This window comes from Rhinatrema bivittatum, chromosome 2, assembly GCF_901001135.1.
Source record: "Rhinatrema bivittatum chromosome 2, aRhiBiv1.1, whole genome shotgun sequence".
Classification (NCBI taxonomy): domain Eukaryota; kingdom Metazoa; phylum Chordata; class Amphibia; order Gymnophiona; family Rhinatrematidae; genus Rhinatrema; species Rhinatrema bivittatum.
Genome location: NC_042616.1, coordinates 272,524,700 through 272,547,291, shown reverse-complemented (window position 1 = coordinate 272,547,291; position 22,592 = coordinate 272,524,700). Strand labels below are relative to the sequence as shown.

The 22,592-nt window shown below is 42.5% G+C and overlaps 1 protein-coding gene across 2 annotated transcripts in view; it reads right to left on the bottom strand.

Moving 5' to 3' along the window:
• The window catches only part of POU6F2 (POU class 6 homeobox 2), a 1,096,545-nt gene that overhangs the window by 175,934 nt on the left and 898,019 nt on the right, over window positions 1-22,592 (bottom strand). Inside the window, exons 6-7 of one of the 2 annotated variants that reach the window (XM_029589525.1) lie at window positions 15,108-15,341; window positions 10,420-10,569 (exon numbers count right to left, since the gene is read on the bottom strand). The exons of the other annotated variant lie outside the window; for it this stretch is intronic. Coding sequence (XP_029445385.1) covers window positions 10,420-10,569; window positions 15,108-15,341 — 384 coding nt within the window. The remainder of the gene's footprint in view (window positions 1-10,419; window positions 10,570-15,107; window positions 15,342-22,592) is intronic. 2 annotated transcript variants of the gene reach the window in all.

Genomic DNA, 22,592 nt, shown 5'->3' with positions numbered 1-22,592 from the left:
ACTGGATATAATCCAATTAGTCAAGGAAGAAGATGTACTCCAACAACAAAAATTCTTCTTAAATAGAGAGACAACAACCTCAGCCCAAGGCCTTCAGGGCAGCATTTTAATAGCTGAATTATTAACTTTGTTTAATCTTGTAACCCACCCTTTATATCTTTAGATGATCCTTTCCTCATGCATAATCTATGTTCATTATATTTCCTGTTACCTTGTTTATGTTTAAAATGTTAATGTATTTTTCTACCTGCTACTTGTAAACCGATGTGATGTTCTTTGAACGTCGGTATAAAAAAGCTTCAAATAAATAAATTAAATAAATAAGAAAACAAATCATCAGATGATCTTCATCTTGGGCTTTCCCAGCATGGACCTCACCCTTGATCCTAGGGCTAACCTCCTTCTAGTTTGATTTCAGGAATCTTAACTGTAACTCTGAACACAGATAAACTCTCTCTCTCTGTCTTTCTCTACTAATCTTATTCCCAAGTGCCTGGAAGCACCCTTTATAAACTCCCCTAAATCCCATCCACTTTGGAGAAATGAACCTCCTATTATTATCAACCCTATCTACACCATCCTATCACTCAACCCTAGTTGATCTCTTATCTAATCCCCCTCCAAACTCCTCATAAACAGGATGGATGCTTTGCCAATTACAAGAGCTCTACAGGAAAAGTTCTCTGACCTTTTAGTGAACCCCCAGAGAGCAGGAACCCTCCAGCAAACTCTTGAGTGACCCTAGGTAGGATTGCAATCACATTCCAGGTTTTCCTGGCACATGCTGTGCAATCAAACCTTCACTTGCTGCCTCCAACGCTCTCCCTCTGTAGTAGCCATAGGATCTTGTGGTAAGTGAACTCTGCATCTGTGATTTTTAGGGGTATACTTGCCAAAGGCCTTGGACCTACAAAAGTTAAGGAGAGTAATACATAGCATATTTGGAGCACATATCTCCCTTTTGGTACCATATTAAAAGTGAAACTCCTCTATAGCAAAGACCTTACCTTGCCAACCTTTTGCTCTGCAATCTGTTACATTCCCATCAAGTCTCCCGTTTCAAAAAATCATGGCCCATATTGATCCCACCGTTCCCAAAACGTGTAATTCCAGCTAGCATCTGATACTGCACTGTTTCATCCTTATGGCTCCATTGAGGTGCCAATTCTAGATATATGTTTCTATGCATCCTTGCTTTGTCCTTATACTTTTTAAATTCTGGCCTGAAGAAGAGAGTACTAGTTCTCACACACTAGTCAAGAAATGTATTAATGTAGTCACACAAATTTATATTTACTGTTCAGGAAATGCATGAAACTCACCAGATGTGTTCTTATGTATTCTGGAGGCTGTGTCCAGGGACTCCTCTAGACCAGCAATGGAATGTGGGCCCAACATTTTTGGCAAGGCATTGCTTCAGAGGTGTGAGGCGAGTGCAACAGCTATGCCACCTCCCATTTTCCTCTGATGAGACCGTATATTTGCTGTTTTGCTTTTGGTGTCATATTTTGTTTTTTTTATAATTTTTTATTTTTGAATTTTCAACATATATAAGCAAGAACAAAAACTTCCAGATAAATATTGAAAGTGTACATACAATTCCTATTATCATATGATACATACAACATAATCCCATTAACTTTATAATGTACCTTTTTATCAATTTAGGTATCTTAAGTGAGGGGGAAAGAAACATAGGGAGTTTTTTATTATATCAACAACATTTTAAGAAAACAGGCACTTAACGTGAATTCTGCTTTACTAAAAAGATTTTTAAGGATCTACGACCTAGATGTTAAGTAGAGATAGGGTAGCTATATTCCTTGCATTAATGAATGATTTTATTTGTTCAGGGATAAAGAAAATATATGACTCAGTTTGTGACCGAATCAGACATTTGCATGGATACGTTATACAAAAGGAAAATCCAAAGGATATTATCTGAGGTTTCAACACGAGAAATTCATGCCTTCTCTCCTGAGTTGCTCGTGTAAAATCAGGATATATCCGTATTTCCTGTACATAGAAGCTAGCAGTTAGTGTAGCTGGGTTCAAAAAAGGTTTGGATAAGTTCTTGGAGGAGAAGTCCATTAACGGCTATTAATCATGTTTACTTAGGGAATAGCCACTGCTATTAATTGCATCAGTAGCATGGGATCTTCTTAGTATTTGGGTAATTGCCAGGTTCTTGTGGTCTTGTTTGGCCTCTGTTGGAAACAGGATGCTGGGCTTGATGGACCCTTGGTCTGACCCAACATGGCAATTTCTTATGTGCATAGTTAAGCTCTGGAATTCATTGCCAGAGGATGTGGTTACAGAAATTAGCGTAACTGGGTTTAAAACAGGTTTGGATAAGTTCCTAGAGGAAAAATCCTTAAACTGCTTTTACAGTAATTAATATCAATAGTAGCTTGTGATCTATCTAATGTTTGGGTACTTGCTGGGTACTTGTGACTTGGATTGGCCACTGTTGGAAACAGGATACTGGGCTTGTTGGACCTCTGGTCTGACCCAGTATGGCATATCTTATGTTCTTATGTTCTTATCTCTGCATAACTTCACTGAGATCTCTTTCCATTGAAAAGGTAACTAGGAGAGTTGCCCGATCATACACTTCTAAAGAAGAATTCTCTAGAAACTGAGTCAGATTTTCAATCTCCTCAGCTTGTTTTTGGAGATTTTTCATTTTTGTAGGAACAGGCAAAAACACTAATTTATTCACAAGAGGAAGCTTGTCTTCATCAATCTGTAAAATTTCCTTGAAATATTTTCTTAATGTAATGTATGATTCTTCTCCCATAACTTTCAGAAAATTTAAGAAGCAAAGGTTAAGCCACCTGTTGTAATTCTCCAAATATTCTACTCTTCTTATCATGTAGCTAGACTCTTTAATTAACTTTGCATTACATTCTTGTGATTTTTGAGAAGAGAGTTCAACTTTCTCCAAGCATGAGTTGATCTGCACAATCTGAACATCGAACTTTCCCTCCATATCATTCAGTCTTTTGTCTAGGTTTCTCATTTTTGTCCCTTGTTCTCTCAGAATGGAGCCTAAACCGGCTACCAGGTCCCATAGCGCGTCCAGCGTAACCACCACCGGTTTAGATGGTATTAGAAAGGACTCACCCTCCATTCTTTGAGAGGGATCCTTTACCTCCGTTGCTGGTCTCGCAGAAGTTGGCTCCAGTTCTCGACGCACCTCCAAGTTGTCGCTCAGGGTCGAAGCAGTAGGAAAAACCTGCTCCCCAAAGCTGGCGGCATCCATCGTCTGCAGAGGAGAGCTGGGCAGAGCAAGTGATTCTCCTCTCTGGCCCCCACTTTCTTGTCAGCTCTCAGCGACATCATCGATCCATGTCTCGGGGAAGAGAGGGATTCCAGCTGATCTCGGGGCCGACAGTGGATGTAGATCTGGGGGACTCAGTGTGACCTCCCCAGGTAGCTCCACTGCTCTCTCAGTGGAGCCAACAGCAGGCCTCCTGGACAAACATTGAATACTTGTGTTTCTGCCTCCTTTCCATCTCCTCCCTTTCCCTTCTTCCAACTCTTCCTCACCTCACTGTGCTATGCTCTTTTCTTCCACATCTCGCTCAGTAGTCAGCCTGGTATATGAGTTATTCCTCCTCCATCTTCTGGCCTAACTACTTACATGGTACCCCTGGCTAGCCCTTGATTTGTCAATAGGCACCCATTATGCTTGTGCCTAGGGTGGAGAAAACTTAGGGTCAGCAGGCTGACTAAGATTTGCTGCCTTCCAGATCTGATGAATCTCATTCAGTAAAGAACAGCCCTCTGCTTCCCTGTAACAGCCCCTTCAGTAGGTGGAGTTGTGAAAGCACCAAAAGTACCTAGTTGTGAGAAAATTAATCCGTCCCTGCTCTGGCCTTACACTACCTCTTCCTCTTTACCTCTTCCTGCATTAGAGTAGGCCCCTTGCTTTGCCCTCCAAACTCCTCTTGAAATGTACATTCTTCTTCTTCTGCTCCTATCTAGCTTCCTCTTATTTTCTCCAATCATATGGCTTTCAGACTATCACCCAGATCCATTCTATTGCTTTCATGCTCCGTTCTCTCCTCTACCAAATTATTTCCCTCACCTGTTTTTCACCAAAACTTATACAGAAAAATGAGGGAATCAAAATTGCATTCACTCGCTCACCCTCTCCCCCACAAACCTGGAAGGAAGCCCTATTTTTGGAAGCAGTGACAGAAAAAGAGAACAAAACAGAAGTCACACAGATGTTATGGTCTCCTGTCTTCTCCTTCTCAGATCTTAATCAATCTGCTCTGCTGGTGACCTATTACTCTCCCAATTCTTCCATCAGAACAAAAAGCTGTCTTGGTAGTTGGTCATCCTCTTATATCCTTCAGGGGATAGGAGTAAAACAGGACTTAGTATGCCCAGTTTAGTGATCACACAATAATTAGTGCATTTTGCTAATAGCATCAGTTTCTTTCATGCCTGTGATCAGATATTCCCAATGTAGCTCAGCTGCTATGTAAAGGGCTCAGATGCCAGCATGCAAGAGGAGATTTGGATGCTGACCATGAAGAAGAAAGGAGAAGAAGAGAGAGAAGATTAGGAGATGAGGGGATAGAGGGAAAGGAAGAGGAGTTGGAGGAAGAGTTGATAGGGCTCATGACAGATGAAGAAGAAAACAGAGATCCTGAAGTGTGGTCACTTGCATCACACCATGTGACATATGCTCATGGGCCTCTCAATCTCACAAAAACAGTGGAAAATTTAGGGAGGAGGGTGGAATTAATGTCATTTTGTTTTAGGAAAAAATATTATACAACATGCAGAGTAGGGTGTCTACCTGGATCCAGATTTAAAGGAACAGGTTAAACCTCCTACCTCCTTTTTTCATTTTTTTTTTATTATTCCTGCTTCAAAGCATTTGGGGAATTTCTCTGTATGAAAAATCAAGACCAACTCATCTGTTACTGATCACCCAGAACCAGGGGGCCACCACAGAGGGTAACTTTCAAAGAACTCTGCACAGCCTCATATACGCGTGTATATGGGTGCGTGGAGATTTACTATAGTACTTTATAACCTGCGCGTACCTGGTCCATGCAGATTATAAAGCACTCGTATGTCCATTCCCCCAACATATGCACATATGTTTCAGTACACAAGAATATTAGCAATGCATTAAAAATCTGTACTTTTTCTACCTATTTTATAAACATGCACAAGCAAAAAAATATATAACTTGTTCGTGTAAAATCCTGATTTATACATGGAAGTTGGTATATTTTAAAATATGAATGCGTACTTGAAATCACCAGTTTGCTGAAACCTCCATTAGTTCATTGAGACTCTCACAGTACTTCACCTATACTCCGCCCAGTTCAACCAGACCTCCCACTCAACAATAGCAAATAACAGACGAGTCTGCTATCAATTGTAATAGATAATTAGCAGGTGTAAAATTATGTGAATAGGGGAGCCCCATCGGAGGAGAGACGCGCTGAGGGGCTGATTTTAAAAGGCCCGCGCATGTAAATCCTTCCGGATTTATGCGCGCAGGGCCCTCGCGTGCCGGCGCGCCTATTTTGCATAGGCCGCCGGCGAGCGTAAAGCCCTGGGACACGCGTAAGTCCCGGGGCTTTCGAAAAGGGGAGGGAGGGGGTGTGTCCGGGGGCGTTCCCGAAATGACACGGCGTTTTGGGGGCATGCCGCGGCATTTCGGGGGCGGGCCCAGGGGCGTGGCGCCGGCCCGGGGGCGTGGTCGAGGCCTCCGGACCAGCCCCCGGGACCGGAGGACGGAGCGGGGCTGCCGGCCGATGCGCGCAAAGTTGGGGGGGGGTTTAGATAGGGCCGGGGGGGTGGGTTAGGTAGGGGAAGGGAGGGGAAGGTGGGGGGAGGGCGAAGAAAAGTTCCCTCCGAGGCCGCTCCGAAATCGGAGCGGCCTCGGAGGGAACAGGCAGGCCGCGCTGGGCTCGGCGCGCGCAGGTCGCACAAATGTGCACCCCCCTTGCGCGCGCCGACCCCAGATTTTATAAGATACATATAAAGATACGTATCTTATAAAATCCAGCGTACTTTTGTTCGCGCCTGCTGCGCGAACAAAAGTATGCGCTCACGTCTTTTTAAAAAATCTGCCCCTGAGAGTTTAAACCGGCGCATTGAGAGCCGCACGGTTGAGAAGGATGGAGCGACGAAGGGCTAGTGACCCGATCCCGCCCATCTCTGACGTCATCTAGGTGTCGCTTGCACCTATTTAAACTTGAGTGCAGCGGCGCGGAGGTGGGAGCCCCATCGGAGGAGAGACACGCTGAGAGTTTAAACCGCTGCGTTGAGAGCCGTATGGTTGAAAAGGACGGAGCGACGAAGGACTGGTGACCCGATCCCGCCCACCTCTGATGTCATCTAGGCGCTGCTTGCACCTATTTAAACTTGAGTGCAGCGGCGCGCGGCCACTGGCGCGCTGCCAAAGGGGCGCGCCCCTGGGAGAGATTTTTGTCATTGGCAAAGTCTCACTGCAGGAGAGTGAAATCGAATGGGAAAAAAGAGGAAGGCAAGAATGGTGGTCTCTACACCAACCAGGAAAGAAGTCACCCAACTAATGGACCAACATCTCGTCAGGAGGGTGAGTTAGACTTCCAGGGAGGTTATCCCAGATATTTCATTCTCTTCGGGAACCTCAGTTAGTCCAGCCATAGACCAGGTCCCCAATGTATCCTCTGGTAATAATGGGGCCAGTAAAAGTACTGAACCTGAAGTGGAAGTATTAACATCGCCTGATTCCAGAGGTCATCTTCCAGTGGTTAAGGATGGGTCTCCTCTTCCATATGTGAGAGGAAATATGTTGCCTGATTGTTCATTGGAACTGAATGTTGAGACAGTCAATCCTGATGATATCACCCTGGCAGATGTATGGAGGGTGGTTACTAAAATGGAAAAGATGTTATCTTTGGCCATGGCCCAGTCCACCAATTTGGCTGCGGAAACTAAGATAAGCTTGGAGGATCATAGTAAATGAATTACGCAATTAGAGACTTTGAGTGAGTCAACTGTTTCTCAGATTTCAACATTACAAACCACTGGTGCTGCCTTTATAAAAGATTCACTAATTGTGTATAAAAAATTAGAGGGTCTTGAAAATGTAATGAGGAGAAAAAATTTAAGATTTTTGAATTTCCCCTGTATAAGATTGCTGTCGGCTCAGGAATTGTTTAATAAATATGTTAAAGAAATCCTGGGCATAACAAAGGAGTTAATTATCTAAAAAATGTATTATTTACCAACTAAGAAAAGAGATGTATTGGCCCCTGAGGGGGGAATTGATGTCTTATCTCCGGGTAGTCCTAACTTAACAGCTTTTTTTAGAGGCCTCGGTGGATGATATCCAAACTAGAGCCACTTTGTTAGTGGTATTTAGTTTGGAGCATGAGAAAAATCTTGTCCTTCAGAAGTATTTTAGAAATAAGGAGTTCAGTTTCTGTGGTCAGAAAATTCAAGTTTTTCCAGATGTTTCCAAAGATACCCAGTTAAGGCGGAGACAGTTCTTATCTTTGAGACAGAGAGTTTTGACCCTAGGGGCCACTTTCTATCTCAAATTTCCATGTAAATGTTTAATTACCTTCCAAAAAAACAAATTTGTTTTTCTTGAACCCTCCTACCTTGAAGTTTTTCTTGTTGATAAGGGTGGATAGGCATAGTAAACCACCCTCCGAAGAGGGGAATAAATCTGGTGGTTAAATAAGGCTCTCTCCTAGTAATGTTCATGTTGATACGAATTATTTTCCTATAAATAATTTCCTGGAAGGCTCCCCAGTAAAGTTGGCTGGGTATTGTATTTGCATTATAATAAGATGTAAAAGTATTTCTTTTGTTGGAATATTGATGATGTAAATCAATATTTTCTTATTTATTTTTTGCATTGAATAAATGTTAAAGAAATTTAATAAACTATAAATTTAAAAAAAATTATGTGAATAAGTTGCCCAGTGCATTCACATAATTTTATGTAATGTAAAACTCTCATAAAATAGCAACTTATTTGTATACTTCCTGGCTCCACCTCAGAACACTCATAGACTGCCCCTTTTTTGCACAAGGAAATGTGCGTGCAAAACCAAAAATAACCATGCATATTTGATGTTTATAAAATAGCATATAGGTGTGTATAGGATATTTATGCATGCATATTTTACTTTTATACCCTTAATTCCTTTGAAAATTAACTCATTAATGTAGATATTTATTAGGTCCATTTCTTCTTTTCTTTTTGAGCGCAAAACAATGGGAATCCAGTGTATTTCTTATTTTAATATCTCTTTGTCTATAATGTGATTTGAATTAAAATAGAAATTGCACTTTATGAAATTTGCTGTCAAAAATCAGATCTCTAAAATGCAGTAAAATGGACTGTTGGACACCTCTTAAATATTAGTGTTTTGATTGGAAATTACCAGTTTCCATGTGTACTGTATCACACAAAAGTCAGCACCGTTTCCCTCTTCACCCAATTGCTTTGGAACATATCCTCCAGCCTGCTGTCCTTCCCCTTTACCTCAGACTCAGAAAATCAGGTAGAAAATTAATGCATTGTTTTCAATAAGTTATTTTCTTGGGAGCTTATGACCAAAGATCCATCAACACTGATTTTTTTTCCAATATTTTATATGTAGGGGCTTTCATTTTCAGCTTTTATTTTATTTTTCCTGCGAATTTCTCAGTATGTATAAATAGCAAACAAATTGGAAGAAAATCTGTGGAAAATACTGCCTCATTTTTGTCCCCTGATTTTCTCCCATTTTTGTTTGCTTTAATAAACGCCAAGAAACTCCCAGGAAAAATAAAATCTGAAAACAAAGGTCCCTATTCATATGGTACAGTTTTACTTAGTAATGTAGATTTACATTTCTTTACAAGGATGTGTAGGACTGGCTCTAATGAGAAACAAAAAGCACAACTGAAATTATCCAGTCTATCAACAAAAGTATCTGCATGATAGGCCTAATAAACAATATGCATTTATCTTGACTATAGGGCCTATTTACTGAAAAGACAATATTTATTTATTTATTTATTATTTTTTTATATACCGACATTCATCTCAATTGAGATATCACACCGGTTTACATTCAGGTACTGTATTTCTCTATCCCCCGAGGGCTTACAATGTAAGTTTGAAATGACAGATACCAGCGTGGCGTGAAGCGTTAGGCCCGCGCACCCAGGATACTGTATAGGCGCTCTATCCAGTAAAATGGGTTGCGCGGGCCTAACGCTTCATGGACCCTTCTTAGACGCGGTTTACATTTGCATAAAATTATAGTTCAGGATCGAGCGGTAGGTGAGCTGCACTGTGCGTGCGGCAACCGCAGGTGCGCCGGGCACTAACGCAGCTCTTCCTACCGCTCGGTACTGGATAGACCTGTAAATAAGTGAGAAGTCCCCAGAGGGCCATCCCCCTCAAACCCCCATCCCCATCTGGCAGAAGTGGGAAGTCCCTAAATGGTCAGTTTTCTACTCACTGACTGGCCTATGAAGGGACCTTGTGGCCCGATTCCCTAGCCTCCTTTTCTCTCCTACCATGAGGGTTCCACTGACCTACCCCTTCTAACCTGCAAATGAGGGTAGCAAGTGAGAGAATGACTGCCTCGCTGCTGGAAATTTCAAACAGGTGCCGATATTCAGTTACCATCTCTCCTTCCCATCGCCACCCTCTGCTCCCTTGTACAGATCCACCCCCACCCCGCCTCCCCTGTGCGCTTCACCCCCCACCCCCCGTCCTATCCCCCTCACTGTCTCCTATTGTATATAATTAATTATGTCTAATTTTATCTAATTTTGTCTAATTTGGTTAACCATATGTAATCTCATTTAATAACTGTGGCGCCCGTTGGCTCTACAGTAAAGTTAATTTACCTTTTAACTATCTATCCTTCCTCCACCTATCATTGTAACTTCCTTTCTCAGTTGTCTGTAAACCGACATGATGTTTTTTACGAATGCTGGTATATAAAAAGTTATAAATAAATAAATAAATAAGGTGCTGGTTGACTTCACATACTCAAATGCCTGCTGGGGACTTCTCATGTGTATTGAGGGAGATTTTTCACTCGTGTCAGGAGGAATGGGGACTTACCAAGGGCTTTCATTGAGCCTTAGAGGGTGGGGGATGGGGATTTGAGGAGGGATATGAGCCCCAATGTGCCTGGTGCATTCTACCAACAGTAACGCATCATGTTATATCTGGTTTTAATGCTGGTTTTAGTGAAGGCTATATGCTTTTAGTAAATTGAGTGTTAAAATTGCAGTTAATGTCCATGGTAAAATCTGGCTTGATTTTAAAAATGGCTCTAGCTGCAACATCTCTTTTTATACAAAAGAAAATTAATTTTCTTTTTGTAGATCAGTTTGCCATACAAATTCATGATTTTTTTTAAAACAGCTGTCACTCACCTGTCCTTGTGCATTAGTAACTAGTTGGCCTGTGACCCCCTGAAGACTGGAGAGAGCAGTCCCAAAGGCCTGTGAGCTTGCTATAGAGCCCATGGCTGCTGCTGCTGCTGCAGCTGCCGCTGCCTGATTGGCTAGGGGATTATTTACCAGCTGAAAGAAAGCAAGAGAAAAGATGCTATTGTAATAAAGCTATGGATAAGCAAAAACTACATGCATCCTGTAAGTACAAAAAGAATGTAAAAGTAGCACATGATCTCCTGTTTAAAGCTATTTTAGACTCTCTTTTGAAAGTTTCATATCACTGAAATACAGCTCCCAGAGTACAAATTCAAACTAATCAGTTAGGGCCTGATTCAACCCTTTGTGTGTTTGGGATAATTGCATTTTGGTGGGAGCTACTCAGGGTGACAAAAACATACTTATTGCAGGTCAAAAACTGATATTCAGAGTGATCAGAAGAAACCATAATAGAAATTCCATTAACAACCTCTGTCACAAAGCATTATTCATTTGTACAATTATATGCAACTTTAATGCATTGTGGAGTATTCATTTCTGAATATGTTTCTTCTTGCTAAGGGGTGGATATCTCCAGAAGGTACCTTGCTGCAGCCATGTAGATCCCATTTTAGTTTACAACATTTTTCTTTCTTCTCATGACAAAAATAGCAAACAACTCATGCCATCTTACTGTCTCTGCACTCTATGTGCACTGAAAGAGACATTGAGCCACCTATAGGAGAATACTTCAGCCCAGACCAAATCCTAAGGTGCTCACTGACAGGTTATGCCTGCCCAGAGCTCTTATGTCCCACTTGTGTATGAAGTTGTGTGAATGTCTTGGCTCCCATATCCAATATCCTCACAACTTCTCTGTTGAAGCAAAAGTGATGACTGTTCTGCATTATCTGCCTATTTCCTGCTTTCAGAGGATGACAAGAGTTATGACTGGCATTAGTTAGTCTTCAGTCTCCAGATTTATCAACTGTTTTCTGGAGGCACTGGAGGCACATGCCTGACTATATTCAGTATCTCTATACCGCACTGAGAAGTGCGAAGAGGCTTCTATTTGATAAGGTCAATCACATTAGGGAAATGTGCTGTTGATTATACTTTTATTGGATTGGTTCCTCCAAGAGTCCAGGAAGTCATCTAGTCTAACCAAAAGTATTATCACAGACTGAATAGTCAAGTCCAGTATGCAGAGGCCATTGTTTGATCTTAATGGATATGATGCTCATTTGCTCATATATTAAGGCATCTTTGAGATTCTTATTAAGTAAGAGTTTTTTGGTAGGTGTGAAGGTCTGTGGCGTTACTGGAGTGTGTATGGTGCCATTACTTATCTGAAGAGGATTTAGATGTTCTGTGAGCCTGTTATTATGGCTTGATGAATTGATGATGTGCTTTCATTCCTTTTTTTTCAGGTGCTGTTATCTTAAAAGGGCCTCGTGGCATGGCTGTTTGAGCAGTTATGGTGCCTTTTCACACTGCTTTTACTTTTATGATAATATTTTACCCTTGTTTTATGCTTTTCTAAGCTGGCAGGCTAGCATTGGAGACGTGGAGCGCTTTTTCTTCTGAATTAGTAAAAGGTGCTTTGCCATCTCAGCATCTTCAATGGCAGGGGAGCTGTTAATAAACTAAAGAGTTCTTAATAATTTATATCTTCCTATGGCATTGTGAGTTTTTGTGGCGGACAGGAAATAAAAGATTTCTATGTGTGCTTCCATGCTTCCTTAAACTAAATGTCCAGCTTTGCACACAGGGACAGTTATTTTCAAACGGGCGCACGGACACATATATACATGTGTATATGGATGTGTGGCCAGATATGGAGCAGTTTTATGTCCTGCATGCATGTTATAAAGTAGCCCTGACGTGAGATATTTGCGCATTGGAACTTGTGCACGCATGTGGGGGGCTTATAAAATAAGAGTGGATGCGCGCATGTGCTACATCTGTGTCCAACTCCTGATTTTGGCACCTTATGTAATCCAAGGTACAGGAAATATCTAAAAAGCAAAAATGTTAAATTTTAAATTGGGTAATGGACCCTCAAATCTTTCAATGCTGTTTGCATTGAATTGAATGACATTTTATATCAGGGTATTTTGCAGCTTGGTGCTTCTGGATCTTCTATTAGATTTTTGATTTTTCAAAAAATAAGGTGTACCTGGTAAAAAAAAAAAAAAAAAAAGGGGTAGGTGACAAGTTAGTTTTAAATTTAGCCCCGTTATAAATAAATTCATTGATTTATTTCTATCCCTACAACCACTTCTATGTACACTAAACAAAGGAGTAAATCAGTCTTAAGAATGGAAACAAAATAACTTAATAGGTAACATGTTATACATGGATATTTCTGATGTGGCTTGCTAGGATTGTGAAAATCAACTTCAATATTCCCTTTTTGCAGAGGAAATAAGCAATTTGGAATTTGCCTCTAAGGAAACACAAAGAAGTACTTCATACACAGAGTAAGAGCCAGTGTCGGTCTGTCTGTAACAGGCCTGGCTTCCTATTGCTTAATGCAAAGCCTGGAAAATTAGCATGCATCGCAATGCGACTGCCATGGTAATGGTTTTGAATGGCAGGAAGTCTGACCTGCGTGGCAGGAGGAGGAAGATTCAGCTTAAAGTATGCACTGAAAAATGAAACACTGTAATTTTAAAATGAAATCACTGCCTGCACTTTTCCTTCCCTGATCTAACTCCGCCTTCTTTCCCCCCCACAGGTAATAGTATGCCTGTTGTGAAATAGCGCATGTTCTTTTACCTGAACAGATAGGGGGGGTGAGAACAGTATTCAAAAGCCATTTTTATGTGGGTAAATAACTTTTTAAAGCCTGTTTTAAAAACCTTTGAAAATTGTCCTCATAAATTATAAAATGCAGCCCAAACTTACACCACGCAAATCCAGTTATGCATTGTTCTCCTAGCTGATTTGTTCAAGGGTATGATATACTTTAGTGACATGAAAACATTTTTCAGTACTAACATTATTTATTTACAATAGAAATAGTAGCACCTGTTGAATGTGAAGATACGTGAAAAGTAGACGTTCAATTTAAAACCAGAGCTAGTTGTAACTCAGAAAGGCGCAGCAGTTGTAGCTGTTTGAGCAATATCACTATTAATATCACTATATTCATTGTGTAAAAGAAAGCAGTAAGACTCCATTAAACACGCCTGACACTTAGATCCAAGGCAGTGGAGCCCTTTGCTTCTCTGTTCGTCAGGAAGCACCAATATGAAATGATTACTGCTATATTAGGACCATACAGAAAATGCCTCCAGAGAGAGCCCCCTCACAGCTACTTGCTATCTGATCTGGTGTCAGAAAGCTAGCGCCAGAATGAGCGATGAGTACTGACGCACGCGCGGCCCTGCCAGAGCTCCATTATGAGGCTGCTGCTGGAGCTGGCTCAATTTGACATCATAATTTTGGGGGTGGGGGGGGGGGGGAGGGTTGTTGTTACTGTGGCTTTCTCTGCACTGAGAGAACTACAGGGACTGATTTATCAGGCATTCATTCTAATCCTGTTCTGCAAGTTTCAAAGTGTTTTCTTCATATCTCATCTCCTGACAACATTTCCTTCCTACCAAGTTCTTGTTTGTTTGGTTCAGCAAGTACAGAAATGAATCTTGCCGGTTCCTGTCTGCCTCAGTGCCCTGCTTTCCAGTTATTCAGATGCTGTCCCTTTGGCCAAGAGACTAGTGGACTGGATTCTGTTGTCTTGGAGGTCCAGACATAACCATCATGGCAAGGGCTCCGTATCCCCTTTGCTTCTGCTTTCGCCTCCTCATACACCTTAGTTCTAAATAAAACCTAGCTGTGCCGCTCTACTTAATTCACCGTCCCACACACGTGTCGGAATTATTATATGCTAATTACTGTTCCAATTCATTTAATTTAAGGTTGTATTTGAAGATGGAAATGTGTCGCTTAGTCTGGCTGAGTAAATGTGTCCTCGGAGCAGGAAGCTCAGTGCCACCAGGCGTTGAGTCCTCTCATCCCTGCCCACTGTAGCACTTGAGATGAATCAGTTAAAAATCTCCAGTCGCTGCTTTTCAGATTTTGCTTTAATATTTCTGAACACTTACAAAAAGTGTTTGTTGCCTCCTTCCCCATCCCACCTGCTGCTGAAAACACTGAGATCAGTTTTCAGAAACCTGTTAAAGGATAACTTATCCAGTTAAAGTTATCTGTCTAACTTTGGCTAAGTTAGCTTTAAACTTAATCAGCTATGTTTGGATATAGCCAGTTAAGTTTAAAGATATCTAGCTAAAGGTAGGCAGGTAACATTAAGCTCATGCAGCAGTATTCAAAGAATATAGCTGTACAATTAATCACCCACAGATTTTTTTTAAAAAATTCAAGTTTGAGTCAGTGAGCCAATGTCCCCCATCTCCTCACCTGAACATGCAACCAGTTCAGGCCAGCAAACATGTGCTCCCCACCTCCAGACCCCCTTAAAATGATTGCAAATAGCGATGGCTAAAATGCTTGAGGAGGTGGATCAGCTGCTGCCAATGATTCCATTATTATTATTAAAATTAGAGTGCCCTCCTCCCACCCCACAAGCAGACACAAACACTTTCCAGTAAATAACGTGGCTTGCAATTTTCCTGCCCAGCCATATTAATTTAATTACATAAAATTAGCTTTGCAAAGCAGCTTATTACCATTTTCTGTTGCAATGTGGACCCTTGGACCGAGGCGGGGTTGGCGCTACCAGCGAAAGAAGGTCCCCTCCGTGGGTCCCCGTTGTCGGCAGGCGGAGCAGAGCGGTGCAGAGACCCCACTGGACCTTCACCACTACCAACCATCATTCCTTGCAGGTTGAGCCCTTGGATATTATCGGGGCCGGCTGGACTTAGGCACGGGTCTCTGAGCGATGAATCCAGGAGGATAAGAGGCTAAGGCAGAATCAGACAGGCCGAGGTCAGGGGTAGGCAGCAGACAGGTGAATCCAGGGGACAGGCCAAAGGTCGGGGCAGGTGGCAGACAGACGAAATCCGGGAAAGAAGCCAAAGGTCAGGATGGGCAGCAGACAGACAAAATCCGAAGAATGTACCATCCAAGAAGCAGGAGAGTGGATCCAGTGTGGGAGCACAGGGCAAGGAGGAGAGGAAGAGCAGGTGCTGGAGCAGGTACACAGAGAAGCAGGAACTGGAACAGGAACATGGAGAAGCAGGAACTGGAGCAGGAATATGGAGAAGGAACTTGCTGACTCAGGAGAGTGCAACCTGTTGCTGAGTCAAGTTTAGAGCAGCAGGGGCTGCCTTAAATAGGCCCTCCCTGCTGTCGTGGACATCTGGGACCGTGGGAAGTTTTCCCGCCATGGCCCCTTTAAGTGTTGTGAGGAACCATGCGCCTAGAGAGGGCTGAGGTTGGCGGTGTGGCGACAGTAGTAGCTCCCCACTGCGCGGATAGGAAGTGGCAGTGGCGGCTCCGGGGCAATGGAGACCGGACAGGGCCGGCTTGGGGTGGGGAAGGTAAGTGTGGCTGGCCGTGTGATGCCATGGCCAGCCATCACATTTTTCTTATGTTCTTATGCATTATTGGAGGAAAATATTGTGCAGTGTTTAAAATACTGCATATTGCTAGGCATTTGCCACATGATAAAAGCTTAACGTTGCTTAGTAAATGACTCCTTTAGATTGTGAGCCCTCTGGACAAGGAAATACTTATTGTACCTGAATGTAACTCACCTTGTGTTTGGATTGGAAAGGCAGTTAATCAAATCCAGATGCAGAATGGGCTGGCGAAAAGGTTCGGCTAGCAATAGAAAAGGCTGAAAGAAAATGAATCTATGCTGCGTTTTAGTGAAGGTACTTTTGGGATGTAGTAGGAGAACATGAGATATAGGAGATGGATATGAGGTTAAGAGGGTATGGTAAAATGCAGATTGGTTGTGTCTGCTTTATTTGGAGAAGATCTTTAGAAGGGAAGAGAGGGCCTGACAACTCGAGAAATAGTGACTGATAAGGATTTTGTTCCTAAAGGATTCCCAAATATTATGATGGATTTTAATCTTATGGGATTGATTTTAGCATAGGTTTTATTTTCAAGAATTCTATGTGTATGTATCTCTTATATGAACTAAGAAATAGATGGGGGATTTCAACAGGTACTAATTTCATGACGTATTTAATGGACAGAGATTTCCATTTATGGGTTAACTTGCCATGAGTTGTATTGGGATCATGTTTTGGAATGTTGATACCATGTGGTTGTTAGTGATAATGATGTTTTTCTTATTTTGCATTATATTTGTTTGGTGAGGTGTTTTGCATGTTTAGAACATAAGAACATAAGGCTTGTCTTACTGGGTCAGTCCAAAGGTCCATCAAGCCCAATATCCTGTTTCCACAAGTGGACAAGCCAGGTCACCAGTACCTTGCAGGATCCCAAGGGGTAGACAGATTCCAAGCTGCTTATCCCAAGAATAAGCAGTGGATTTCTGCAACTCTACCTTAATAATTGTTAATGAACTCTTCCTCCAGGAACTTATCTGTTACACACCCCAGCCCTGGTCGCCCCGTGCATGGGACCGCTCACCTCGGGATCACACAGCGGGTCCCGGTCCTGTCTCCCTCATGGTCTTTGCAAGTCCAGCTAGGCCCCGGCATCCCGCAGTGGCGGTCGTTGGGCCTTCGGTCGCACGCCAGGCCTCGGCGTCTCAGCAGCTAGCCATGCCCCTTCGCGCACGGACCAGCCACCCTGATGTAGGTCCCAGGGCGGGGCCTAGTTCCACGGCGCACTTTGATTGAACTCATGTTAAAAGGAAGCTCCTGGCCTCGCTTCCTTGCCTTGGCAATCGGGTCAGTTTATTCCTGAGATTGCCCTTACTTGTGTTCCTGCCTGCTTGTTCCTAGTCTTGTTCCAGGATCCTTCTGTTCCAGTTCCATTCCTGCTTGTACCTGCTTCCTTGCCCTGCTTGTTCCAGTGTTCGTTGTTCGTCTCCCTGGTCTTACCCCGGACTGGCTTACTGGTAAAGACCTCAGCTTGTTCCTGACCTGCCTGCCTGCCGCCTGCCATAGACCTTAGCTTGCTCTTGACCTGTCTGCCTGCCAAAGACCTCAGCCTGTTCCTGACTCATCTGCCTGCCTGCCGCCTGACCAGACCTCTGCCTGTTCTTCGACCCTGCCTAACCTCTGGATCTTGACCCTTGCTTCGTTGATCACTCTTCGGACTGATTCTTGGACTTGACCTTGCTCGCCTGACCTTGCTTGATTCTGGCTCTGTCCCTAGCCTTGTTGTCACCAACACTCTTCTGGTTCGCTTATCTCCAACCTGTTTCCAGCCTCAAACCCGATAGCGCTCTTCCAGTCCTTGTGGGTATGCCGGACTCAGACTCTCCCAGGAGACCCTGTGAGGCCCACCTAAGTCCCAGCGGCCCGGGTCCCTACGAGCTCCTCCGGGGGGGGGGGGGGGGGGGGGGGGGGGGGGGGGGAGGGGACACCTCAGGTTTCCAGTGGTGAAGATCTACACTGCCTCTGTCTCCTTCAGTGCTCCGCCCCCTGTGGTCCATTCCCGTACTGCCTCAGGTCAGGGGTCCACCCCCGAGCGCAACAATTCATGCCTAAGCTAAACTCTTAACCTTTGCAGTTGCTCCTTTCAGTTTTTCCTAACCATTTTCCTCATTTTATCATAGACATCTTTTTGAAAGTTAAATGTATGCTGCCTCCAGTTATTAACTCAAATTTGATAATGCTGTGATAACTAATGCCAAGTGGTTTCAACACTGTTATCTCTCACACCAAATCCTATGTTCCACTAAGGATTAGGTCTAAAATAGTTTCCCCTCTTGTTGGTTCTTGTATCAGCTGTTCCATGAAGCAGTCATTTATTTCATCTAGGAGCTTTACTTCTTTAGAATGTTCTGATGTAACTTTCACCCAGACAATACTGGGGTAATTGAAATCACCCATTATTACTGTGTTGCTGATTTTGTTAGCTTCCTTAATTTCTTTTAGCATTTCATTGTCTATTAGTTCATTCTGGCCAGGTGGATGGTAATATACCCTCATTACTATTTTATTTCCTTTTTCACCTGGAATTTCTATCCATAAGGATTCAATATTGCATTTTTGTTTCCTGCAGAACCTTTATCGTGTTTGACTCAATGCTCTCTTTAACATATAGTCCATCCTATCATTTTGATATAATTTCTACATTGGTATTGTTTTTCTTCTTAGTTAGACTGATATTGTTTTTCTTCTTTGACTGGTATTTTTATGTTTGTTCTGATTAAAATGACGTGGGTGTGCGAATGGGACCTGAATGAATATTCCTGGGGAATATTTGAATAGAGCAATACAATATCCAAAGTAACCAAAAAACAAAGACTAGGGAGTGGAGGAGACTTTCATTTTTACTCACACTCACACGCCTAGCATTGACAAAAAATTATTTTCAATTTCAATCAACTATATATCAACAAATAAAAGGAACTGCTATGGGCGCTATCATGGCGCCCAGTTTAGCATGTTTATACATCAGTAAATTTGAAGAAGTTTTCATTTATCCTTCATTTTGGTTTTCTTTCATTCACACTTGGCGTCGATATATCGACGATATATTTTTGATTTGGACAGGGACTGACATCCAGGGGCAGATGGGTCACATTTTCAGTCTTCTGCTTCTGTTCCGAAGATACTTTGTTCTGGAATAAGCATATCTGGAGATTGCCAGTAGAAGTGAAATTATCTATGGACTATTTGATGTTCTGAGCTATCACATCACCCTAGTATTGAAAAAGTAGAATGGTGCTTCCTTGGAATAATAGAAAGGTGTGCTTAATTAGCTGAGAAGGGCATGTTACTCCTTTTCTTCAATTACAGTGATGATAAAAAAAAATAGGGTAGGCATATATGTGTTTGTAAAGGCTGCAGCACATGATTTTTATACCCACAAAATCTACTGATGGTAATGTTTGCCCTGTATTTTTAGCATGTATGAGTGCTATGCTTGTTTCCATTGATTCCTATGGAGCTGGGGTGAATAAATGTTTCTGAGATTATGGAAATGAGGTGGTATGAGGATTTATGTGTTGGCAGGTGTTTTTGGCTTCTTGCCCTTAGTTCACTCTGTCATGGCCTGCATAAATACAATTTTGTTGCCTTTTTTTTTTTTATATATGTGACTGATGTCATCCAAGTAAATTTACATGCCCAGAAAAGGGATAATATTTATTTATTTATTTAACACTTTTCTATACCGACCTTCATGGTGGAGACCATATCAGGTCGGTTCACATCGAATAGGGGAACTGAACCAAGAACAGTAACCAAAAACAAAAGGTTGAACATGAAAAAGCAAAGTTACATTTAACAGGGAAATTAAACTTGGAGGCATAGACTGCTGGAAGGAAGGAAAGGCTAGAGATAGCGGAGAAATTATTAGAATAAACAGAGCAGTCAGGAGGCTCTTATTCTGGGCTTAGGGGTAAAATGGAAATCCATTGCTCCTAAAGGAAGTTCTGTCGACTATTGTGTGTCATGGGTATCTGAGAAGGCTTGGCGGAAAAGCCAGGTCTTAAGTTTTTTCTTGAATGTTGGTAGGCAGGGCTCCATTCTGAGGTCAGCTGGGATGTCGTTCCAGATAGTTGGGCCTGCTGTTGAAAAGGATCGGTCTTTAGTTGAGATGAGGCGTGTGGCTTTTGTAGGTGGGGTCTGTAGGGTTCCTTTATATATTTCTCTAGTCGGTCTGTTGGTGAGGTGGAGATTGAGGGGGAATTCGAGGTCCAGATGCAAGTGATTGTAGATGACTTTGTGGATTAAAGTGAGTGATTTGTGGAGGATTCTGTACTTCACTGGGAGCCAGTGTAGGTTACGTAGGATGGGAGATATGTGTTCTCCCCGGTTGGTGTTAGTCAAGATTCTTGCGGCAGCGTTCTGTATCAACTAAAGCGGCTTGGTGGTAGAGCTGGGGAGTCCCAAGAGGAGTGCACTGCAGTAGTCGATTTTAGCAAATATCAAGGCTTGCAGGACTGTTCTGAAGTCGTGGAAAAAAGTAGGGGTTTGAGTCTTTTTAGGACTTGAAGCCTGTAGAAACAATCTTTGGTTGTGGTGTTGATCATTTTCTTGAGGTTTAAGCGGTTGTCTAGTAACACCCCGAGATCTCGTACGTGGGTATGCATGAGCTGGGTGTTAAGGATGGTCTGTGGGAGTGGGTTGTCTTGGTTAGAGGAGATGAGGAGTTCGGTCTTGGATGCGTTAAGGACCAAGTTGAGGCTGTTAAGAAGGGTGGTGATCCGATTTAGGCAGTTGTTCCAGAGTGAGAGTGATTTTGCGATGGATTCTGTTATCGGAATCAAAATCTGCACGTCATCTGCATACAGAAAATGAATAAGGTTAAGGTCTGTTAGAAGCTGACAGAGTGGGAGGAGGTATATATTAAAGAGAGTGGGTGATAACGATGATCCTTGGGGTACTCCGAGTGAGGACCTTGTTGAAGGAGATTCTTTATTATTTATTTTAACTTTGTAACTTCTGTTACTAAGGAAAGACGTGAACCAACTGAGGGCTGAACCTGATATACCTATTTCTGCTAGGAGAGTCAGAAATAGGTGTCGAAGGCTGCCGAGATGTCCAATAGAACTAGGAGGAAGGAATGGCCCTTGTCTAATCCCAGAATGATATGGTCTGTTAAGGAAATGAGGAGTGTTTCTGTATTGCGAGATTTGCGGAATCCGTATTGGGAGGGGAATAGGATGTTGTGATCCTCTAGATATTCTGATAGCTGAGTGTTAACCAGTTTCTCTGTAAGTTTGGCTAAGAACGGTAGATTTGAGATGGGGCGGAAGTTAGCAGGTTCTTTGGGGTCTAAGTTATGCTTCTTGAGGAGGGGTTTAAGGGAAGCGGATTTTAAGCTATCTGGGTATCTTCCTTGAGCTAATGAGCAGTTTATAATATTAGCTAGAGGTCCTGCAATCATGTTTGGAATCAGTAGCAGGAGTTTGGATGGTATATTGTCTGCTGGATGGCTAGATGGTTTCTGTTTCTTAAGGAGAGATTCAATCTCCCCGGGAGATGTCAGATCGAAGTTGTCGAGCTTGATTCCAGTATGGGAGTGAGTGGTGGAGAATGTAGAGTATGTGGTGGTGTTGGTTGGTAGGAGAGCCAGGGTATTTGTGATCTTCTGTTGAAAGAAAGAAGCAAGTTCATTGGCCTTGGATTGTGCTATAATCATCAGGTATCGTTGGTGGGGATGACTTTGTGATTTGTGACACATAAGAGAAAAGTGCCTTGGCGTCATATTGGAGGTTGTGGATTTTACTTGCATAGTATTCTCTTTTTGACTTTAGGATTGAGGTCCTATAATGGTGTAGGGTTCCTTTGTAAGATGAGAGTGTGACAGAGTTGGGGGCTTTGCGCCATCTATTTTCTTTGTGGCGAAGGATTTGTTTCATCCGTATTAGCTCCGTGGAGAACCATGGTTGTTTTCCTTTCTTTTCAAGGTTTATTGTTTTGGAGACTGCAGGGCATATCTTGCTTGCTACTGCTTCTGTGATGTTGTGCCATGAAAGAACTGCCGATTCAGAGTTGGATAAGTCCAGGTTTGAGAGTTCTTTCGTAAGATGGTCGCTGAGAGTCTCGGATGAACATGTTTTCCTGTAGTGAATGGTGGACTGAGGTTGCGGGCTGTAAGTTTGTTGTTTAGCGGCGATCTTGGTGGTTATCAGAAAGTGATCTGACCAGGGTACTGGAGTGCAGGTGGGTGTCGATGAGCAACTGAATTTTGAGTTGATGAAGATGAGATCCAACGTGTGTCCTCCTTTGTGAGTGGGGCTGATAATACCTTCTATGGCTCAAAGCCAAGCAAGCTCAAACTTCCTTATTTTGCTCATTATTACCTAATTTGCCACTATTTGTGCCTCTGCACAATTGCTACTCATGCTTTGTATTGTGTTTTTAGCCTACTTTCCAAAGGAAGAAAAGTAGGCTATGAGATCACCATGTGTGTGTAAGTGGGTGTGTCCATATGTCTCTTCCTATCAAGGGATCCAAGAGGATCCTGGATGCGATATTTATTATTTGTTTCTTCAAATCCATGTATATATGTGGGCATGCTCACAGAAAGACTCCATTTGTGCTGCATGGAACTTCTTGTTTTGAATTTGCTGGCCTTTCCAAATAGTCTTTTGCCCTCGTGTCCCTTCT